Raw genomic sequence first — 17,811 nt, 5'->3', positions numbered from 1 at the left:
TCTTCTCAAATTTTAACAATAAGTTACACCACGAATAAGCTACAAAAGCAGTAGAGTCAATATCCCCAGATCTGGCTCCTTCACCCCGTCATCAACAAACTCCAAGTGATTTTGAACAAGTCACAAAATCTCTTTGCGCTGGACGTACTTCATTGGTAAAACCACAAAAGTGGGACAGACACTGGCTTGCAATATTTCGACCTGCTTTTCTAATATCCTTAGAGTTTTATTTTTAAATAATGAGAGCACTAAATGTCTTTATTAAGTGCTAATTCCTCCCCTTTTAAGCTAATCAAGTGTGTAACTTCAAATCAAGTAACCAGAGATTTAACAAAAAGAGGCTGATATTTGGGCAACTGATGCAGCTATCATCACGTTTGAGTGTGAAGTAGTTCTGAGATGTGACATTTAGTTCTAAGAACCTTTGGGCCTGAACCTTCAGGTAAGGAACTGCTGGCTTGGGCAGTTTCTTGAGTACATTCTTTGTGCCATTTATCTACGGGATTCTCTCGGCTCCTCGGTATGTGCTGTGTACGTGGCCTGCAGCATTACGTACGTACTATGCTTCATGTCAAAATATTAATTATAGCACCGGTCACTTTGTGTTTCGTGGATATCTCCTCCAATATTTAACATCTAAAAGTAAAGCTGGCTAAATTAATTTCTAGAACTCCTAGAGCAATATAATCTAGTTTACTCTCCCTACAACTGCGAACTGTGTGCTGACTGCTTTGCGCTGTGGTCTGGGTGTGCCCCGTGTGCGCAAGTTGTGTTGGACAGCCATGGGTAGTTATACGCTGCACAGATCCCCTCATGGCCAGTATGAAGTGGGTTGACAGCAGTGTGTGGACTCTTCCCATGACTCCTTTATATCCCCAGCGCTATGCCTGCCTGCCTGCCACACCGCAGGGCCCCAAAGAACGAACACCTCTGCCCAGCCTGTGTACCATCATATTTTAATCTATCTCATACATGAATTTGCTGGTCATCACAAGCTCCTGTAACTGAGTGCCTGACCAAGGTTAGAGAGGTTCTAGGAGAAGTTGAAAGAAGCAGCTCTTCTTGTACAAATATTCAGAAAAATGTCAGAAACCCCTATTGTCTTATTCAGTGACTCCATGAAGGGGGGGGAGGTGTACGGTGTCAAAGATCAGAGACCCATCCGAAGCCTGTGAGAGAACAGGACAAACCTGTATACCCCATGAGATATACTGCCACTGTGATCAAATGTTAAGGTTTCAGGAGAAGGAAACATACTGGGAAGGCAGGAGCTTTAACTCAACTCTGAGGTGTTAGGAGACGGTGGGGGGGTAGGGGGACGGACCCAGAAGGATCTGTGCACAGTGAGCGAGCAAAGCATCTGGGGATCAAGAAAGAAGGGGACGATGGTGGCACATTAAGCAGCAGCATGGAGAAGCAGGCTTGGGTCACAGAGCAAGGCTCCCTTCCCCTGACCCGGGAAGTCACCATGGTGCCTACTGACCCTCAAGGGAAACCCGTCTGTGAGTTGACAGGGAGCGCCGCTGCTTCGCGGCCGCGAGAATTTGGGGACACTCTCTGGTATCACAAAGTTACAGAGACAGATGGAGTAACGCCATGACAAGGTACTTACACTGTTAGATGACAAAGACAAATTACAAAACTTGGCTTCCACTTCCGTCCTCGTCAGCTTTTCAGTCTAATGTGGAGAGAAAGGTTACAGTGAGAGTCACTCAGTTGGGCCCTGAACAAGATACAGTTTCCAGGCTAATGCTGACAAGGATAGCCTCAGTCCAGACAAACTGCACTCTTATCATGAAGGATGGATTACTCCTGTGATCAGAAGAAACTTCTTTTTTCCAGTTCCCATGAAAGAATTAAAAGGGGGAGGCTGCGCCTGCTGGATGGCGAGGCAACCCCGAGCTGGATGGGCCGAACCGGGGTGTGTCTAGATGGCCCGGGAGTAACTGATCCCTGTTCCCCAAACAAAAGCCACGTGCAGCCAGGCTGCGGGCATCGCGTCCCGTGCCGGCAACGAGGCTGTGGCTGTGGGATAGGAACAGGAATGACATGGGGCTCCCCTGCACAATCCTGGGGGTTCCTGCCAGTGTCCGACTGATGGAGTATGCCTGCTACTGCCCAGCAGCACCAACACTTGGGGGTAAAGCACCACTGGGAAACGGACAGTAACATTAGGGCCCTTGACGCATACCTGTCAGATAACAGAAAAGCTAGTTAGGCTTGGGATGGAGGGTTGGGTGGGGGGTGGGGGTGGGGAGGGCGTGCCTGGGAGGCTCAGTTGGTTGGGCACCTGACTCTTGATCCCAGCTCAAGTCATGATCTCACGGTTCACGAGTTCGAGCCCCACATGGGGCTCTGCACTGACAGCACAGAGGCTGCTTGGGATTCTCTCTCTCCCCCTCTCTGCCCCTCCCTTGCTCATGCGCTCTCTCTCTCTCTCTCAAAATAAATAAACTTAAAAAAAAATCCTAGAGACTAATGAATACTACAGCGCAGCTAAATAAGGAAGAGTAAATGGATATGGTGCTGCCCCAGCCCCAGAGGAAAGAGGTGCTAAAGGAGGCCCAACTGAGCTCAAGACCACTCTCCCCAATTCAGCTGGTCCAAATCTATAAGCTGACTGAGAAGTATGGGTGGGTTGGAAGAACTAAGGGCAGAGCATCAGCCTTTTCTTCTCAATACAGACACTCCAATTGTTGTTGTTTTTTTTAACCTTAGAGCAATGAGGGAAGGCGATAAAAGTCATAAAAATTCAGATTTATGGTTACATCACCAAGAAAATACTTATGAACTACCATTACCCATCAATCTCAAATCGAAGTAATTAAATGCTTACCACAGCATCATACAGAATAACATAGACTTGACTCAGTTTATCTTCTGGGATCCCACAGTGTAAGAGGATTGCTTTCAATAACATGGTATGGTTCAAGTAAATACTGTAATTTCTTTCCTAGGATACAAGAGAAAAAAATATTAGTTTCATTATGAAGGTAGTATAGGTACACGACCAAATCCAGAATCTTATCACCAACTTACCATCCCTGCAGGGCATTGTGGGAAGACTGAATTTTGGCATACTGCCTTCTAGTTTAATTTTTCATTAACACTGCTTTTACATTGTCATAATCAGAGTATAATATAATCAAACACCTTTTTAAAAAATGTTTATTTTTGAGAGAGAGAAAAGAGCACAAGCAGGGGAGGGGCAGAGAGAAAGGGAGACACAGATCCAGAAGCAGACGCCAGGCTCTGAGCTGTCGGCACAGGGCCTGACGTGGGGCTGGAACTCACGGACCGTGACATCATGACCTGAGCTCAAGTCGTATGCTTAACATACAGATCCAAAATACTTTGGTTTTCAGCCATGGGTGAAAAGCTTAAGTGAGTTCACACAGATTTCAAAGAGGGAGAGGATCTGGTTCAATAGTAATGGACGTTTGAGGAGGGCTGGTGGAACAGATGTCGTGACTTTTGTCCACCTGAGGTAATTAGTGAGCGTTCACAGAGCCGTGAGCTTCGTGCGGCGGGGTGTACAGAAAAGCGGACACAACAGCTCTGCCCTGAACCAGCAGGTGGCGTCTCACCTCGGGGGCCGTTTGGGTTGAGAAGGCAAGGTGGCTGGCCAACCGATGAGGGAACAGTCCCGCCTGTCTGCACAGGAGTGCAAATGACAGCTGGGAAGAGAGGTCTTTCTAGACAACGAACAACACGACTGGCACGGAGGTGGGGGTGAGTGGGCCCGTGTGTGCGACGCGGAGGGAAGGCCTGAGGAGAGCAAACATTTATGCCAGGAGCAGTCTCTACTGGCGAGGGAGGATGCAAGCTCGATGAAAAGTGAAGTTGAGGAGCTGAGAGACAGGGTGGGGTGTAGGAGAGTCACAGAGGGTTCTGAACCGGGTGAATGCACTAAAAGCACCCTACGTACTAAAAGAATCCTAGGAATCCTAGCCGATTTCTTGCATTTTCAAAGAATGGGCAGAGAAACAATGCCCTTCCCTCAAAAGACAGCAAAACAAAACCCATTCCTGTCAAGGCAGAGGGAAGAGCCTGAGAGAAACCCAGAAGTAACTTCATCAAACTCTTAGTGATTTCATTAAAACATGAACCCCCTCCCCTTTCCTGGCGCAAACCGCCCCCCACCAGGGTGGAGGAATCCAGCAGGATGACCTGGGCGCGTTAGACTCTGGAACGTCACCTGAAGCGCTGGGAGCTCCTGGATGATTTCACACATCGTGTAGATGATTTCTGCGGTGGGCAGGGAGCTGCTGGCGGTAGACGTGACAATATCAAACGCACATTCCAGAAGCTCTTTGGGATGAAATCGGTCTAACTTGCGAGGTCTGAACACACGTTCTATGCAGTATCTGGAGAGAGAAACCCAGATTTACAAGGTCCCTGCTTCCTGGAATCAAACAGACGTAAGAGGTTGTGGAACAAGAGAAAAGAAATACGAGGAAACGAACCAGTGGTAGGAGCAGGAGGCCTTAAAGAGAGATTCAGGGGCCACTTCCTAGGGTTGTTGCCACTATTAAACTACGGGGCTTCATTTGTTTTTTTAACATCTGAAATAGAGATGAAGTTGCACGCAAGAAATAATGTTACCTTTAGTGCTCGCTTTCTGCACAGTGAGCACCATAGGACCCCGTTAATGAATTGTTCGCTTGCAGCTGAGAGTAAAAGCATGCGTAAAGGGCCCTGACGTCCTGTGAAGAAAGGCGCTTTAAAGCAGGGTGCCTCGTTGGCAACGATACCGCTCTCGTTTACGAAGATCTTGCTGTTTGACCCCCATGGTATCTGAATGTAAAGAAACCCCTTTTCCGCTGCCAAGTGCCTGGAGGTCCTCGGCGTTGTGCATTCCTGCTGGCTTTATCCTTCTCTACAAGCACCTTTTGTTCAGTTACCTGCGTAGGCAGTTTTCACACAAAGACCACTAGCCGTTTGTCCCTCCAATTAAGGTTTACAAGGGGCCATCTGTGATCCAGAGCCACCAGATGTTTTTGTCAAGCACCCGTTTGTGAAAATAATTAGTTATGTTGCTTGGGGACATTTGAAGGCTCGGAAGAGACTGAGGGAGCTTTGGGGAACCTACCCAACTGCTACGTTTGTTCTCAAGAGAAGGCTGACAGCCTGTGTCACCCTTTTATTGAAAGGGGGTGCTGTGGCTGGGTATTTTCATCATACTCCAAGCTCATGACTTTAAACGCAAAATTCAAGCCCCATGTTCTTTGCTGTATCAGGAGCACAGATGATAAAACATTCTCCTTTGGTTTCTTTCCCACATCCACCAAATGAAACCAAAACCCCCATTGTTTCGTACCGTTTCAAATTCAATATATTGTTTCTCGCAACGTATCTTGCAAAAGGAACCTGAAAAGCAAAGTTTCAAAGGTCGATGTCAAAATGTGCCAAAAACCACTCTTTTGGGGTTTTTAAGAACAGCTTTGTTGTGATATAACTCATACTATGAAGTTCACCCTTTTAAAGTGTGTGATTCAGTCAAAACATGAGAGACTCTTAAATATGGAGAACAAACAGAGGGTTACTGGAGGGGTTGTGGGAGGGGGGATGGGCTAAATGGGTGAGGGGCAGTAGGAATCTCCTCCTGAAATGACTATTCCACTATATGTTAAGTAACTTGGATGTAAATTAAAAAGTAAATTTAAAAAAAGAATAAAGTATATGATTCAGTCGTTTTCAGTATATTCAGAGTTGGGCATTGCTCACCATTCACATTTCTTGAAATGTTCCTGAGTCGGTCAGTCAGCAGTAGACCCTACTGAGGGATCTGCTACCAACCTTATTCACTGTGACATTTCTTAGGTTTTTAAACTTGAGGAAACTCACTTTTTTAAAAAATGTATTTGAGAGGCTGGGCAGAGAGAGGGAGCAAGTCCCAAGCAGGCTCTAGCAATCTCAGCACAGAGCCCGATGTTGGGCTTGATCCCACAAACCTTGTGATCATGACCTGAGCCGAAATTAAGATTGGAAGTTCAACTGACTGGGCCAACCAGGTGCCTGGAGAAAAACTCACTTTTAATCAAATCCACTCTGTCCAATTTTATGATGCCACGTTACATTCAGTAAGATCAGCACAGGTTACACAGTAAAATCTTGGTTCATGAGCATAATTAGTTCTGGAAACATGTTTGTAATCCAAAGCACTTGTATATCAAAGCAACTTTCAAGAACTATTGTGTCAGTTGTGATCATGTGACATTCGGCATCATATATTACTCATGTTGCGAGACATCACTCATTTATAAAGTTAAAATTTATTAGAAATGTTTGCTCCTGGGGCGCCTGGGTGGCTCAGTCAGTTGAGCAACTGAATTCAGCTCAGGTCATGATCCCGTGGTTCGCGAGTTCGAGCCCCACAATGGACTCTGTGCTGACAGCTCAGAACCTGGAGCCTGCTTCTCCCTCTCTCTCTGCCCTCACCCCTCTCCCCATCATGCTCTGTTTCTATAAAAGAAACAGAGAGAGAGGAAAGGAAAGGAGAGGAGAGGAGAGGAGAGGAGAGGAGAGGAGAGGAAAAGGAGAGGAAAGGAAGGTTGGTTTGCTTGTATTGTGGAACATTCACAGAGCAAGTTACTTGCAATCCAAGGTTTTACTGTATTTGGCTACCTATGATTTTTTTTTTTTCCTTTTATCTATTTTGCCCAAATCTCCGCCTTCTCCTCTCCGGGCTCCTTGGCCTCCCTGCCTCTGGCAATCACCAGTTTAGTCTCTGTATTTAACAGTTCTCTGTATTTAAGAGTTTGGTTTTAGATTCACATTTAAGTGAAATCACATGGTATTTGTCTTTCTCTGATGTATTTTACTTAGCATAATCTAAGTTCCATCTAAAGGCAAATAGCAAGATTTCATCTTTTATGGATGAGTAATATTCCACTTTATGTATATATCACATCTTCTTTATCTACTCAACTATCAGTGGACACTTGGGCTGCTTCCATATCTTGGCTAGTATAAATAATATGAATTATATAAAGAACTGAATGGTTTTTTAAAAATTAATTTATTTATTTGAGAGAGAGAAAGCACAAGAGAGAGAGAATAAAAGAAGACAGAGAGAGAATCTCAAGCAGGTTCTATGTTCAGTGGGGAGCCCGATGTGTGGCTGGATCCCATGACTCTGGGATCATGACTTTGGCCAAAATCAAGAGTTGGACTCTCAGCTGACTGAGCCACCCAGCACCTCTAACTGAATGTTTTTAAAGTGTCATTTATAATAATGCAGTCAAAATGGATCTAATCTCTTTTGATGAACTCCCTGATTTTTTCCATGATCTTCTGGAAGTTCTTAACCACCCACTAATAATAACCACAACTTATAAAATCAATGTCAGAGGCGCCTGGGTGGCTCAGTCAGTTAAGCATCCAACTTCAGCTCAGGTCATGATCTCACAGTTCATGGGTTCAAGCCCCACGTCAGGCTCTGTGCTGACAGCCAGAGCCTGGAGCCTGCTTCAGATTCTGTACTTCCCTCTCTCTCTGACCCTCCCCTGCTCACGCTGCCTCTCTCTGTCTCTCAGAAATAAATAAAACATAAAAAAAATTTTTTTAAATAAAATGAATTTATTTATTGCCCCAAGAGATCTGATCCAGGACCATTAACTATGGATCAAATTTTCAAAGGTACTCACTTTTTATTTGGGAGAAATGAGTATTAACTTACATAAAGGGAGCTCAAGTTTAAAAATCTGCACTGTAAGAGCACCTGAGCAGCTCAGTTGGTTAAGCAACCAACTCTCATTTTGCCTCAGGTCATGGTCTCACTGTTCCTGAGTTCAAGCCCCACACAGGGCTCTACACTACTAGCACAGAGCCTGCTTGGGATTCTCTCTCTCCCTCCCTCTGCCCCTCCAAAGCTTGCTCTCTCTCTCAAAATATATAAAATGAACTTTATCATTTTTAAAAATTTTTTAGTGTTTATTTTTTGAGAGACAGAGACAGAGCACAAGCCGGGAGGGGTTGGGGGGTACAGAGAGAAATGGAGACACAGAATCCAAAGCAGGCTCCACGCTGTCAGCACAAAGCCTGACGTGGGCCTTGAGCTCACGAGCTGTGAGATTATGACCTGAGCTGAAGTCAGACACTTAAATGACTGAGCCACTCAGGCGCCCCAATAAAACAAACTTTAAAAAAGATCTGTACTTTAGTCTCCTAATATCTACAAAGTAACTAGCCAGGTTTTTTTTATTTTTAATTTTTTAACATTTATTTATTATTGAGAAACAGAGAGAGACAGAGCATGAGCAGGGAGGGGCAGAAAGAGGGGGAGACACAGAATCCAAAGCAGGGTCCAGGCTCTGAGCTGTCAGGACAGAGCCCAATGCAAGGCTCGAACCCACGAGCGGTGAGATCGTGACCTGAGCCAAAGTCGGATGCTCAACCGACAGAGCCACCCAGGCGCCCCGATAACATAAATTTTAAAATAAGATCTGTACTTTAGTCTCCTAATATCTAGAGAGTAACAGCCAGTTTTAAGTGTAGCAATTTCAATATTTTTATCTTCTGTTGGGTGAAATTGAGATAACTGTTCTTTGCATTTCCTTATTATGCAGGAGGCTGACCATCTTTTCAGAAGTTCACCAGCCCCATCCATTTTCTCTTCTGAGAACTGACTGATTACAGCCTTTGCTCCTCTCCCTACTTGGCAGTACTTTCTGTGCAAGAGGGGAGTTACTGTGGTCTGCCTTAGGCATGTTCAGAGCTGCAGACGGCTTATCAGCAGCCAGCACCATCACCCGTAAGAATGCTGTCAGAGGGAGCCCCGGGGATCAGGAGCAAGCGAGCATGAGCAAAATTCAGCACACCTAATTAGCAGACGCACTGGCAATTAGAATTTAATTGTTCTCCACATTAACATGTTAAGAATTTAGTGATGATCTAGTTAGGAGGTAAAGAAAAAAAATCTGCATTTATCTGTCTGACTTGGCCAGGTCAACCTGCTGCGGTCACTCGGCAGAGCTTGACACTCAGGTGCCGATGTGGCATCCCAGGGTCAAATGCACTTGCTCTACAAACGAGGTGGACGTTCACAAGGTCAAACGTGTACTAAATTCCAAGAATGCTCTTACCCCAATAACTCCCTGAAGAATGTGTTTCTTAAAGGTGATATTTAGAACAGAAGCCTAGGGGAAAACATGATGGGCAAGGATCAACCTGTAACACAGCTGCCACCTGTGACCAGACATGACCTCCAGCCTGTCCCAGGGCCTTCCCAGCCTCACCCGCAGGTCAAAAGGAAGCATCACCAGCATCCCACTGTGGTCCATGAATAAGGCGGCTTCGTTGTGCTCATATATTTGCCTGTTTTGGGGAAGCAGGAGTGGCGTGCACAGCTGGACAGCTCCTACATCAAGTCAGAAAAAATAACTAAGCATCATGTTCTCATTCTTCCTAGGAGGCAAGTGAAAACGAACGCGAACCTGACAGGTAAGTACTAGGCTACTGGCCACTGAAACCAGCACCAAGCTGTCTCTGGTTCTCTCACTTCCCTCACGGACAGCTCATCTATTAAGTTTGTTAACGTAGACTTCATTCTTTCTTTTTTTTTTTTAACATAATCTTATTTCTGACGCCACCAACCAACAGTATTTTAGTAGCAAGGCTGTAATATTCAAATTGTAATTGTTCAAATGTTCTCCTCTCAGTAAGCTGAGTGTTAAAAATAAGCTTAAGTTTCACATGATGTCGAGTGCCTGTTACTGAATTTAAAAATAAAATATAGTCGCACCCAAATCTATTAACAGTATTTTTTTTTTAATTAACAGTACTTTCTAATGATGAAACAGGACACTTTTTGAGAAGGCCTAGGGTTTTTTTTTTTTTTTTTAAAGGACGTACCGTGTCTTTTAAAGATGCGGACGATGGTGTCACACACATGTTGCTGTATCTTGGCTGTACGGATGGAGAAGCTGCCCTAAAATATGACCAATTAATACATTATCAGAAGCCAAATCAAAAGATTCTCTTGGGGGCCTAGGAATAAGCAATGTTGATGGTTACTGCAAGCTACACATACACGTTTAAAAGAAATGTTGAGGGGCGCTTGGGTGGCTCAGTTGGTTGTGTCTGACTTTAGCTCAGGTCATGATCTCATGGTTTGTGAGTTCGAGCCCCACGTTAGGCTGTGTGCTGACAAAAAGTCTGGAGCCTGCTTCAGATTCTCTATCTCCCTCTCTCTCTGCCCCACCCCTGCTCATGCTCTGCCTCTCTCTCTTAAAAATAAATGTTAAAAAATTTTTTTTATAATGTATAAGTAAAAAAGATGTTGATAAGTGAGTCCCTTTGTGAGCATGCTCAAGGAGGGAAGAAAATGGCCCATCTCGAAGACGGCCACCTACAGGTCAAAGTCCAGACTCTTAACCATGCTGAACTACACCTTTCAGAGAGAGCTAACCAAACAACACTTTCTCCCCAAGGATTCTCAGGGATGCAATTCTCACAGAGCCATCAAACACGTAACAGCATCTGGCCCCCTCCCACATACTAAGGTGATCCATGGTGAGCCCCTTGAAAGCTACAAGGCATTTCTCTATTTTATAAAAAGCTTTCTTTTCATTTGTTTCTTATGAGGCAAGTAACACCATTTCACTAGAGAAAATTTAGAAACAACCAACAAGCAAAATGACAAAAATATCAAGCCACCTATAATCCTGTAAACAGCTTTCTCATACTGCCAGCCAGCAAAAACAGGTTTGGCCCGTGAGGAGTACACTCATCTTCCACAAACCTCACCACTACTTTCTTTACTGCTCTACTTCTTTCAAGCATGCAAAAACATACAAAGGATTTACCAAATATGTCATTCATCCATGCAACTTCTTCAAATTTTAACATTTTGCTGTTTTGTTCCATACTGGTTTTGTTTTTAAACAAACACTTGGAGGGCCTGACATCTGGAGATTCCAAGGCCCTAGATCAGATGCTGGGCCCTAGCGTCGGAACTGCCCTAGCAGCTCTCAGGTACACCTCCAGGTGCAGCCAGCATTGGGAGCAACTGACCCCGTGATATGGATTTGAACTGGTTAGATGCTTTTGGCTTTGGGCAGGTGGGCCAGGGCTCAGTGTCTAAAAGCATGCTGCTTCATCTCTTAGGTGGATGGAGAGGGGAATGGGTCGGGAACTCCGTACAGTTAAGTAATTACAAGTATGGCTCTTTCCAGGGGCGCCTGGGTGGCTCAGCTGGTTGAGCATCCGACCTCGGCTCAGGTCATGATCTCACGCCTCATGAGTTCGAGCCCCGAGTCAGGCTCTGTGCTGATAGCTCAGAGCCTGGAGCCTAACTCGGATTCTCTGTTTACCCCTCTCTCTCTGACCCTTTCCCACTCCCACTCTGCCTCTGTGTCTCTCTAAAAAATAAAACATTAAAAAAAAAAAAAAGTGTGGCTCTTCCCAGAATAATGCATATGCACACATTTTGCATATACAGACCTCCGAGTAAGAACATACGCTGGAGGCATTAAAGGAATCCATGAAAACTAAAGTAACCAAGCTGAGCTCTCTTTCGGAAGCTGAGCTCAAGCCCTCAAGCCCACCTTTAGCATGTTGCTGTCATAGGTATAATCAATGGCGGGGGAGACGCGCTGGGAGAAGATCTGGGCCATCATGGTGCGGTAGGCCTTGCCGTCCACGTTGGCCAGGGTGTGATGCAGAACCTCGTGCAGCTCCGACTCCTCCATCTGGGGTGGGGGCAGCAGCTCACTCTTGAGCAGTTCTGTGGCCGTGGGCCGCTTGGCAGGATCGTGGTTCAACAGCCAGGAGATGACGGATTTCTGCAATGAAACCCAGGCACGCTGGTGACCGGATGCCACAGATGATGCTCCGGAACTGTGACGAGCTGGCGGTGGGTTCAGGTCGAGAAAAGACACCACACTTCTTGCACTGAGATGGTGCACTGTAAGTGGTAGTTGTGAAATCTCTCAATCTGTCATTTCTCCCCCTGCACCGCATTATGGCCACAGAGTTGGGAGACGGAGTAATGGGAGTGTTTCTCCAAAGGCAAAGGCCCTTAGTATACCTTACTGTTATAAACAACCAGCAGATCCTCAACTCAGCAACAACACAGAGGCAGAATTTAGGCCCTAGGTTAGCCACATACACCAATTACCCCCAGATGCCTAATTTTAGTCAAAATGATAATGCGTAGTACTGCTGGGATCCTTACGTCTTGTTCTCATTTTTCTTTCTCCATTTATGTTACCTGTATTAACATCATTCCCTGGAATTCTCTTGATTTGTTACTCATTTATTATGACCTCACAGCCACTACCTCATTAAGTAGGGAGCTATTTGAAAATACCCTGAACCTTGAAAGGTTCCTTCATGAGTCCTTAATTCTCTAATTTACACTAGGAATTATAAAGAGAGGAATATTTGAGATCAGAAAAATGTCAATTTTTAGATGAGTCTTATTAAGCATGTTTTTAATTACAGATTCTTAATATATTCTCTCTCTGTGGCCCTCTCAACTCCCCCCTCTGTCAGGCTGAAGGAAAAACACATGTAAAGAAACAAATGAACAAAAAAAGAAAGAAAGAAAAGAAAGAAAGGAAGGAAGGAAGGAAGAAAGAAAGAAAGGAAGAAAGAAAGAAAAATGAACAGACACCATTTTTATGAAAAGTTAAACTGGTAAAGGGGCACCTGGGTGGCTCAGTCCATTAAGCATCCAACTTTGGCTCAGGTCACAATCTTAAGGTTTGTGAGTTCGAGCCCCACATTGAGCTCTGTGCTGACAACACAGAGCCTAGAGCCTCCTTCAAATTCTGTCTCCCTCTCTCTCTTCCCCTCCCAACTTGTGCACAAGTATGCATGCACACACACCGCTCTCTCTCTCTCTCAAAAATAAACCTTAAAAAAAAAATCTCTTGTAATTTAAACTGGTAAAAACAATTCCCTATTCAGCAACCCAGACCCTGTTACAATGCTCAATTTCTGTTGTGTGGCAACAACTGTGCTATATCAGTACACACGCATTTTCTATGCTGTCTTCTTTCAGATAAAAAGCAACAGCTATGGGTGGCTCAGTCGGTTAAGCGTCCGGCTTCAGCTCAGATTATGATCTCACTGTTTGTGGGTTCGAGCCCCGCGTCGGGCTCTGTGCTGACAGCTAGCTCAGAGCCTGGAGCCTGTTTCCGATTCTGTCTCTCTCTCCCTCTCAAATAAATTTAAAAAACATTAAAAAAAAAAAAAAAAAAGCAACAGCTATGATGTGGGGAGCAGCAGGGGCTGCAGTTCGGGGACCATGTTTATCCGGCCCAAACCCAGATGCTCTAGGGTACCGAATACGTACCCCTGGGAGGCAAGCGATCACTGCTGAGAGAGATGGTTTGTACAGTTGCTCGTATGTCTGGAGTTTAATAAAACAGACCCCACGGCTGCCAACATGTGGAAATACTGAATAAGACTGACCTTGTTACAGGGAAAGGGTAGGAAATAAATTTATTTACAACATCCAGAAACACAGGAAACGACTCAGTTCAAACCAATCACAATAGCTAACAAAGGGAAGAGAAACACGACGCAGTGTATTTCCTAGCGGTCCTTCACCAATGGAACAGATAAGGCAGAACAGGCTCCTCAAGCCATAAATAAATGTCCTGTTAAACACTATCAAATTACAGAATGTTAATGTTGATATAAATAAAGGGCACTTACTCCTTTTACTTGACAGTTGAGGAAAATCAAAATCTAGATCAGTGACTTGTCCAATCAGATACATAACCAATAAGCAAGAAACAGCAAATGAATACCATGTTCTAGCAAGACTCCTGTTCTCAACATTAATAATTTAAATAAGGGATTTTGCCTTGATAATAAAGAAAAGTCAGTTTCAGGATAAACACCCATATGGCAGGAGTATCAAACATGAAAGGCTTCACCAAGGTAAACCACCAAACACTAAGAAGAAATGCACACCAGAAGCACAATACACAAGTTCACTAATCATTACTCATTCAAATCAGCCGATGCCAAATAACCCACGACATGAGTTACATATACACATAGTCAGATATTTACAGTGTGGAGGAGAAATTATTTTACTTTAAAATACTATTGGGGTGCCTGGGTGGCTCAGTCCGTTGAGCGTCTGACTTCAGCTCGGGTCATGATCTCGTGGTTCATGAGTTCAAGCCCCACATCAGGCTCGATAGCTCAGAGCCTGGAGCTTGCTTTGGATTCTGTGTGTCTCTCTCTCTGCCCCTCCCCTGCTCATGCTCTGTCTCTCTCTCTCAAAAACAAATCAAGATTGCACTGTCTCCATCTCTCTTTTTCAAAAATAAATCAAGATTAAAATTTTTTTTTAAAAAATTAAATAAATAAAATAAAATAAAATACTATCAACATCAGACTGTCTAGTCTTCCCCTTTACAATCCGAGCTACTTTAACTACAAAACTGAACAGAATTTTAGTTTTAAGTTGTACTTTCTTTTTAAGAAGTTCCAAGCCTTATCTAAAATAATGAAGTCTAAAAGCTTTCTCTTTTTTTCCAACAGCTAAGCCACGGTTCCAAATAGCACTTCAAAAGCACAATGAACCACACAAAAGAACCCTGGAGCTGGTTAATTTTCTGTGCCAGGCCTTGGCATTTTTATGGTGTATTTTAAGTCTAATAACATTTTAAGCATTTCATCTTTTGTTATTTTCCCCCCACACTGTTCCCAGGGCACGAGAGAATGAGTGGCAGAAGAACACTAATTGAAAAAGAAGAAAAACAGTAATTAAAATCCAAGAGTGAAGACACAGTAATGAAAGTGTCAGAGAATTACCTGCTTTGTATGCTCTCCATCATCGAAGTCTTCTGGAAACTTAGGCGACGTGGGCTAAAAGAATATTATATTCAAATCATAAAGTGCTTGGCGAACTGCCACGGTGAAAAAGCATTTATTCAACAGAAGTAAGAAAATCAAGTACAAAAATGAACACAAGACTCAAGGGACACTTTAAGCCCAAGGCCCCATTGTTCCAAGCCCATAAATATTATTCTAATACAAATTTTACCCAAATGACAGCTGAGTGATACAAAGTGCCTCATCTGAGGACAAAGTATTTTAAAATCTAACGGTTTTAGAGGAAGACAAAGTAGCTTTATTAAACTTAACACAGATGAAAAGAGGTAAAAAAAAAAAAAAAAGCATTAATACTGAAGCCTATATCTACTGAAAAGTGCCCACTTTTCTGGTAAATAAGATGTCAATCATAACATCAACTTGACAGCTTAGATATTCTTAAAACGGGGGAACAAACATGAATTTTAGACTAAAGAAAGGCACTTCCTCAAGGACATGATCCTGTAAGAGCATTCCAAGCCAAGGCAAGGGCATGGTAATCACTGTATTTACTTCGTGGTTCATGCTGTACTAGCAATAAAGTAATTCCAGTTTTCAAAATTATCTAGAGGAATATTCTCAGTTATGGTGTATAGGATTTGAGCTCAAGAAAAAAGAAGGCTCTTTGCTTTGCTCATGAATATGCAAATCGAAGCCATTCTCATTCCCCTTACTTTCTCCAATTCGTCCTAAAGCTGTTTGTAATGGGCATCCTTGCCTCATACACTGTTAACATTAGTCCCTTTTACTTTGGGCAAGAGCTGAGGCAAGGATAAATCCACACAAAGGGAAAATTCACCGGGGAAAAAAATTCAGGTGGCTGCTATCTTCCCTACCCTAGACCCTTTTTAATTTCTGGTCACAGGGGTATTCCTTATGCATTATTACCATGTCCTTTTGGTTGGAACCTTTCATTTCTAGAACTAAATCTCCATTATCCTTCTAACCCATTCCTTCCATTGCAACTACATCATTATTATGCAAAATTTTTGGATTCTTCTTTTGTTTTAAAACCAAGAGTAAATCTCAAGGAATAATTTTTTAAAAGTAACTATGACCTATCAATCTCTCCAAGTAGGATTTCCAAGAACAAACAAAACTGGGGAAAGTTTCTCATCACTGGAAGGGTCTAAGCAGAGGTAGATTTCCTTCTACTAGAAATACAGACTATCGTGAAACTGCCTCTTCCATTTTATAAATACCAGGGTATTATAAATACCCTGCATTGAATTCTGATGTCCAAGCTAAAATTTGGGTTCCCGGAACTTGAGGCATTAAAACATCCGATACATACATCTCTGAGTTGGTTGAGAACAAAGATCCTTTCTGAGGCCGTGACCATGGGGTGATAGCACATCTCAAAGAAGATAATTCCCAGGCTGAAGAGATCCACTTTCTAAGGAGTAAAAAGAACTGTATTTAGGCAGCCTTGACACGAACGTGTTATTGACCAGGGAATTATACAAGGAGCACTGTTAGCTGGAATAAAGTTTGCATAAGGGAAAAACAAGTCACACTCGAAAAAACTTGCTTTCTTCTAAAAAATTATAGGTATAAAGCACAGATAAAATACTTGTCGTGACTTCTCAACACTTTCCTTAAAAATTCATTGAAACTGGTTTAGCAATATACACAGAGACCACTGAGGTATACACACTGGCTAACCACTGAGAGTGATCATTCAAGAGCAAGGATAAGTGAGATCCCGCAAAGGGATATGCTTTGCTTTGCTTCCTTACCCATCATCTCAAAAAAGTGAAATGCAGACCAGAATCTGCTGATGATGGCAGAGGTCAACTACTCATTGCAAAGCCACACTGATGAGGACAGAAAAATGGCGCCAACAGAAAGATCATGCGAGTAATCCTAACAGAATATGGAGGTGCAAATAAACCAGAAAAAGGGCAAGTAAGTGTGGAGGGTCTCAGGTAGGGAGCTGATAAGGGGACGGTGGGAGTGTGGAAGGCACTGTGCCCGAAGCAGTTGGGACAACCTTGCCCAGGGGGAGGCTGTACATGGCAAATTGCACACAGGCCCAGAAGCCACTTTCAAGGGCAACTCTTGCATGAATCTGGACTCAAGGATTAGTAGGGGAGACTCTAATTCTTACCAGTGATCTCCCAAGTCTTAAAAACAAACACTGGCTGTGGCATTTCCTACACGCTGGCTGCAGAAAATATGGAACATGCAGAAAAGCACCAGGAAAAACAACAATCACCCCTAATCCCACTGCTCAAAGAGATTCACTACTAATGCCTAAGACATGCTCTGATGTGAACAGCCCAATATATTTTTGAGATTTAGCTCTACAGACTTGCCCTAAGTGATCCCATCCAGTCCCGTGGCTTTAAGCCCCTCTGTGTGCTGAGGACTCTCACATGTATACTCCTGAGTCTGACCTTTCTTCTGAACTCAAGTCCTGAGTCTTCAAGAATCTACTGGACATCTCTAACTGGATCTCTCATCAGGCATTTCCAACTCAACATCCCCCCCGCCCAGGTGGAATTTTCCTGCTGTCTCCTCCTTTGTCTTTGCCCATCTCGGTCAGGCTAGCCTTCCCCCGGCTGCTGCAGCAGAAACCCGAACACCATCCTATCACCCTTCCTTCTCCTGACCCAACATCCGCTCAGTCAGAAGCCTGTCAACTGCCCTCCACAGTGTGTCTTACAGGAGCACACCTGTCCCCACCTCTACTGCTCCCGCTCCAGTTCCAGCTAGCAGCCACCCGCCCCTGACTCCTGCGAAGCTTCCAGCAGCAGCTGCAGTGAATTCTCTTGCTCCAGACCCTTCAGTGGCTCCCTGTACACACTCTTCTCATGGCAAAGCTGGCCCTCCAGCATCTGACCCTGGCCTTCCTTTCCAGCTTCACTTCAGGCCTCTCTCCCCCATAGCTCACCAGCCTATCCCCGTATGGACGATCTTTCTGTCTCAAATGTGCCAAGCGAGCTCTCACTCAGTTTTCTCCTTATG

At 44.1% G+C, this 17,811-nt stretch overlaps 1 protein-coding gene across 3 annotated transcripts in view; it reads right to left on the bottom strand.

The window, feature by feature from the left end:
* Nucleotides 1-17,811, bottom strand: part of EIF2AK4 (eukaryotic translation initiation factor 2 alpha kinase 4) — a 97,895-nt gene that overhangs the window by 23,597 nt on the left and 56,487 nt on the right. For all 3 annotated transcript variants that reach the window (XM_039232828.1, XM_039232829.1, XM_039232830.1), the window contains exons 19-27: nt 16,136-16,237; nt 14,782-14,835; nt 11,550-11,786; nt 9,856-9,931; nt 9,240-9,361; nt 5,321-5,370; nt 4,199-4,367; nt 2,837-2,953; nt 1,613-1,678 (exon numbers count right to left, since the gene is read on the bottom strand). In XM_039232828.1, the coding sequence (XP_039088759.1) occupies nt 1,613-1,678; nt 2,837-2,953; nt 4,199-4,367; nt 5,321-5,370; nt 9,240-9,361; nt 9,856-9,931; nt 11,550-11,786; nt 14,782-14,835; nt 16,136-16,237 (993 nt within the window). The remainder of the gene's footprint in view (nt 1-1,612; nt 1,679-2,836; nt 2,954-4,198; nt 4,368-5,320; nt 5,371-9,239; nt 9,362-9,855; nt 9,932-11,549; nt 11,787-14,781; nt 14,836-16,135; nt 16,238-17,811) is intronic.

This window comes from Hyaena hyaena, unplaced genomic scaffold (genome assembly GCF_003009895.1).
Source record: "Hyaena hyaena isolate Hyena2069 unplaced genomic scaffold, ASM300989v1 scaffold_70, whole genome shotgun sequence".
NCBI classification, from domain to species: domain Eukaryota; kingdom Metazoa; phylum Chordata; class Mammalia; order Carnivora; family Hyaenidae; genus Hyaena; species Hyaena hyaena.
This window is presented reverse-complemented; position numbering and strand designations above follow the sequence as displayed.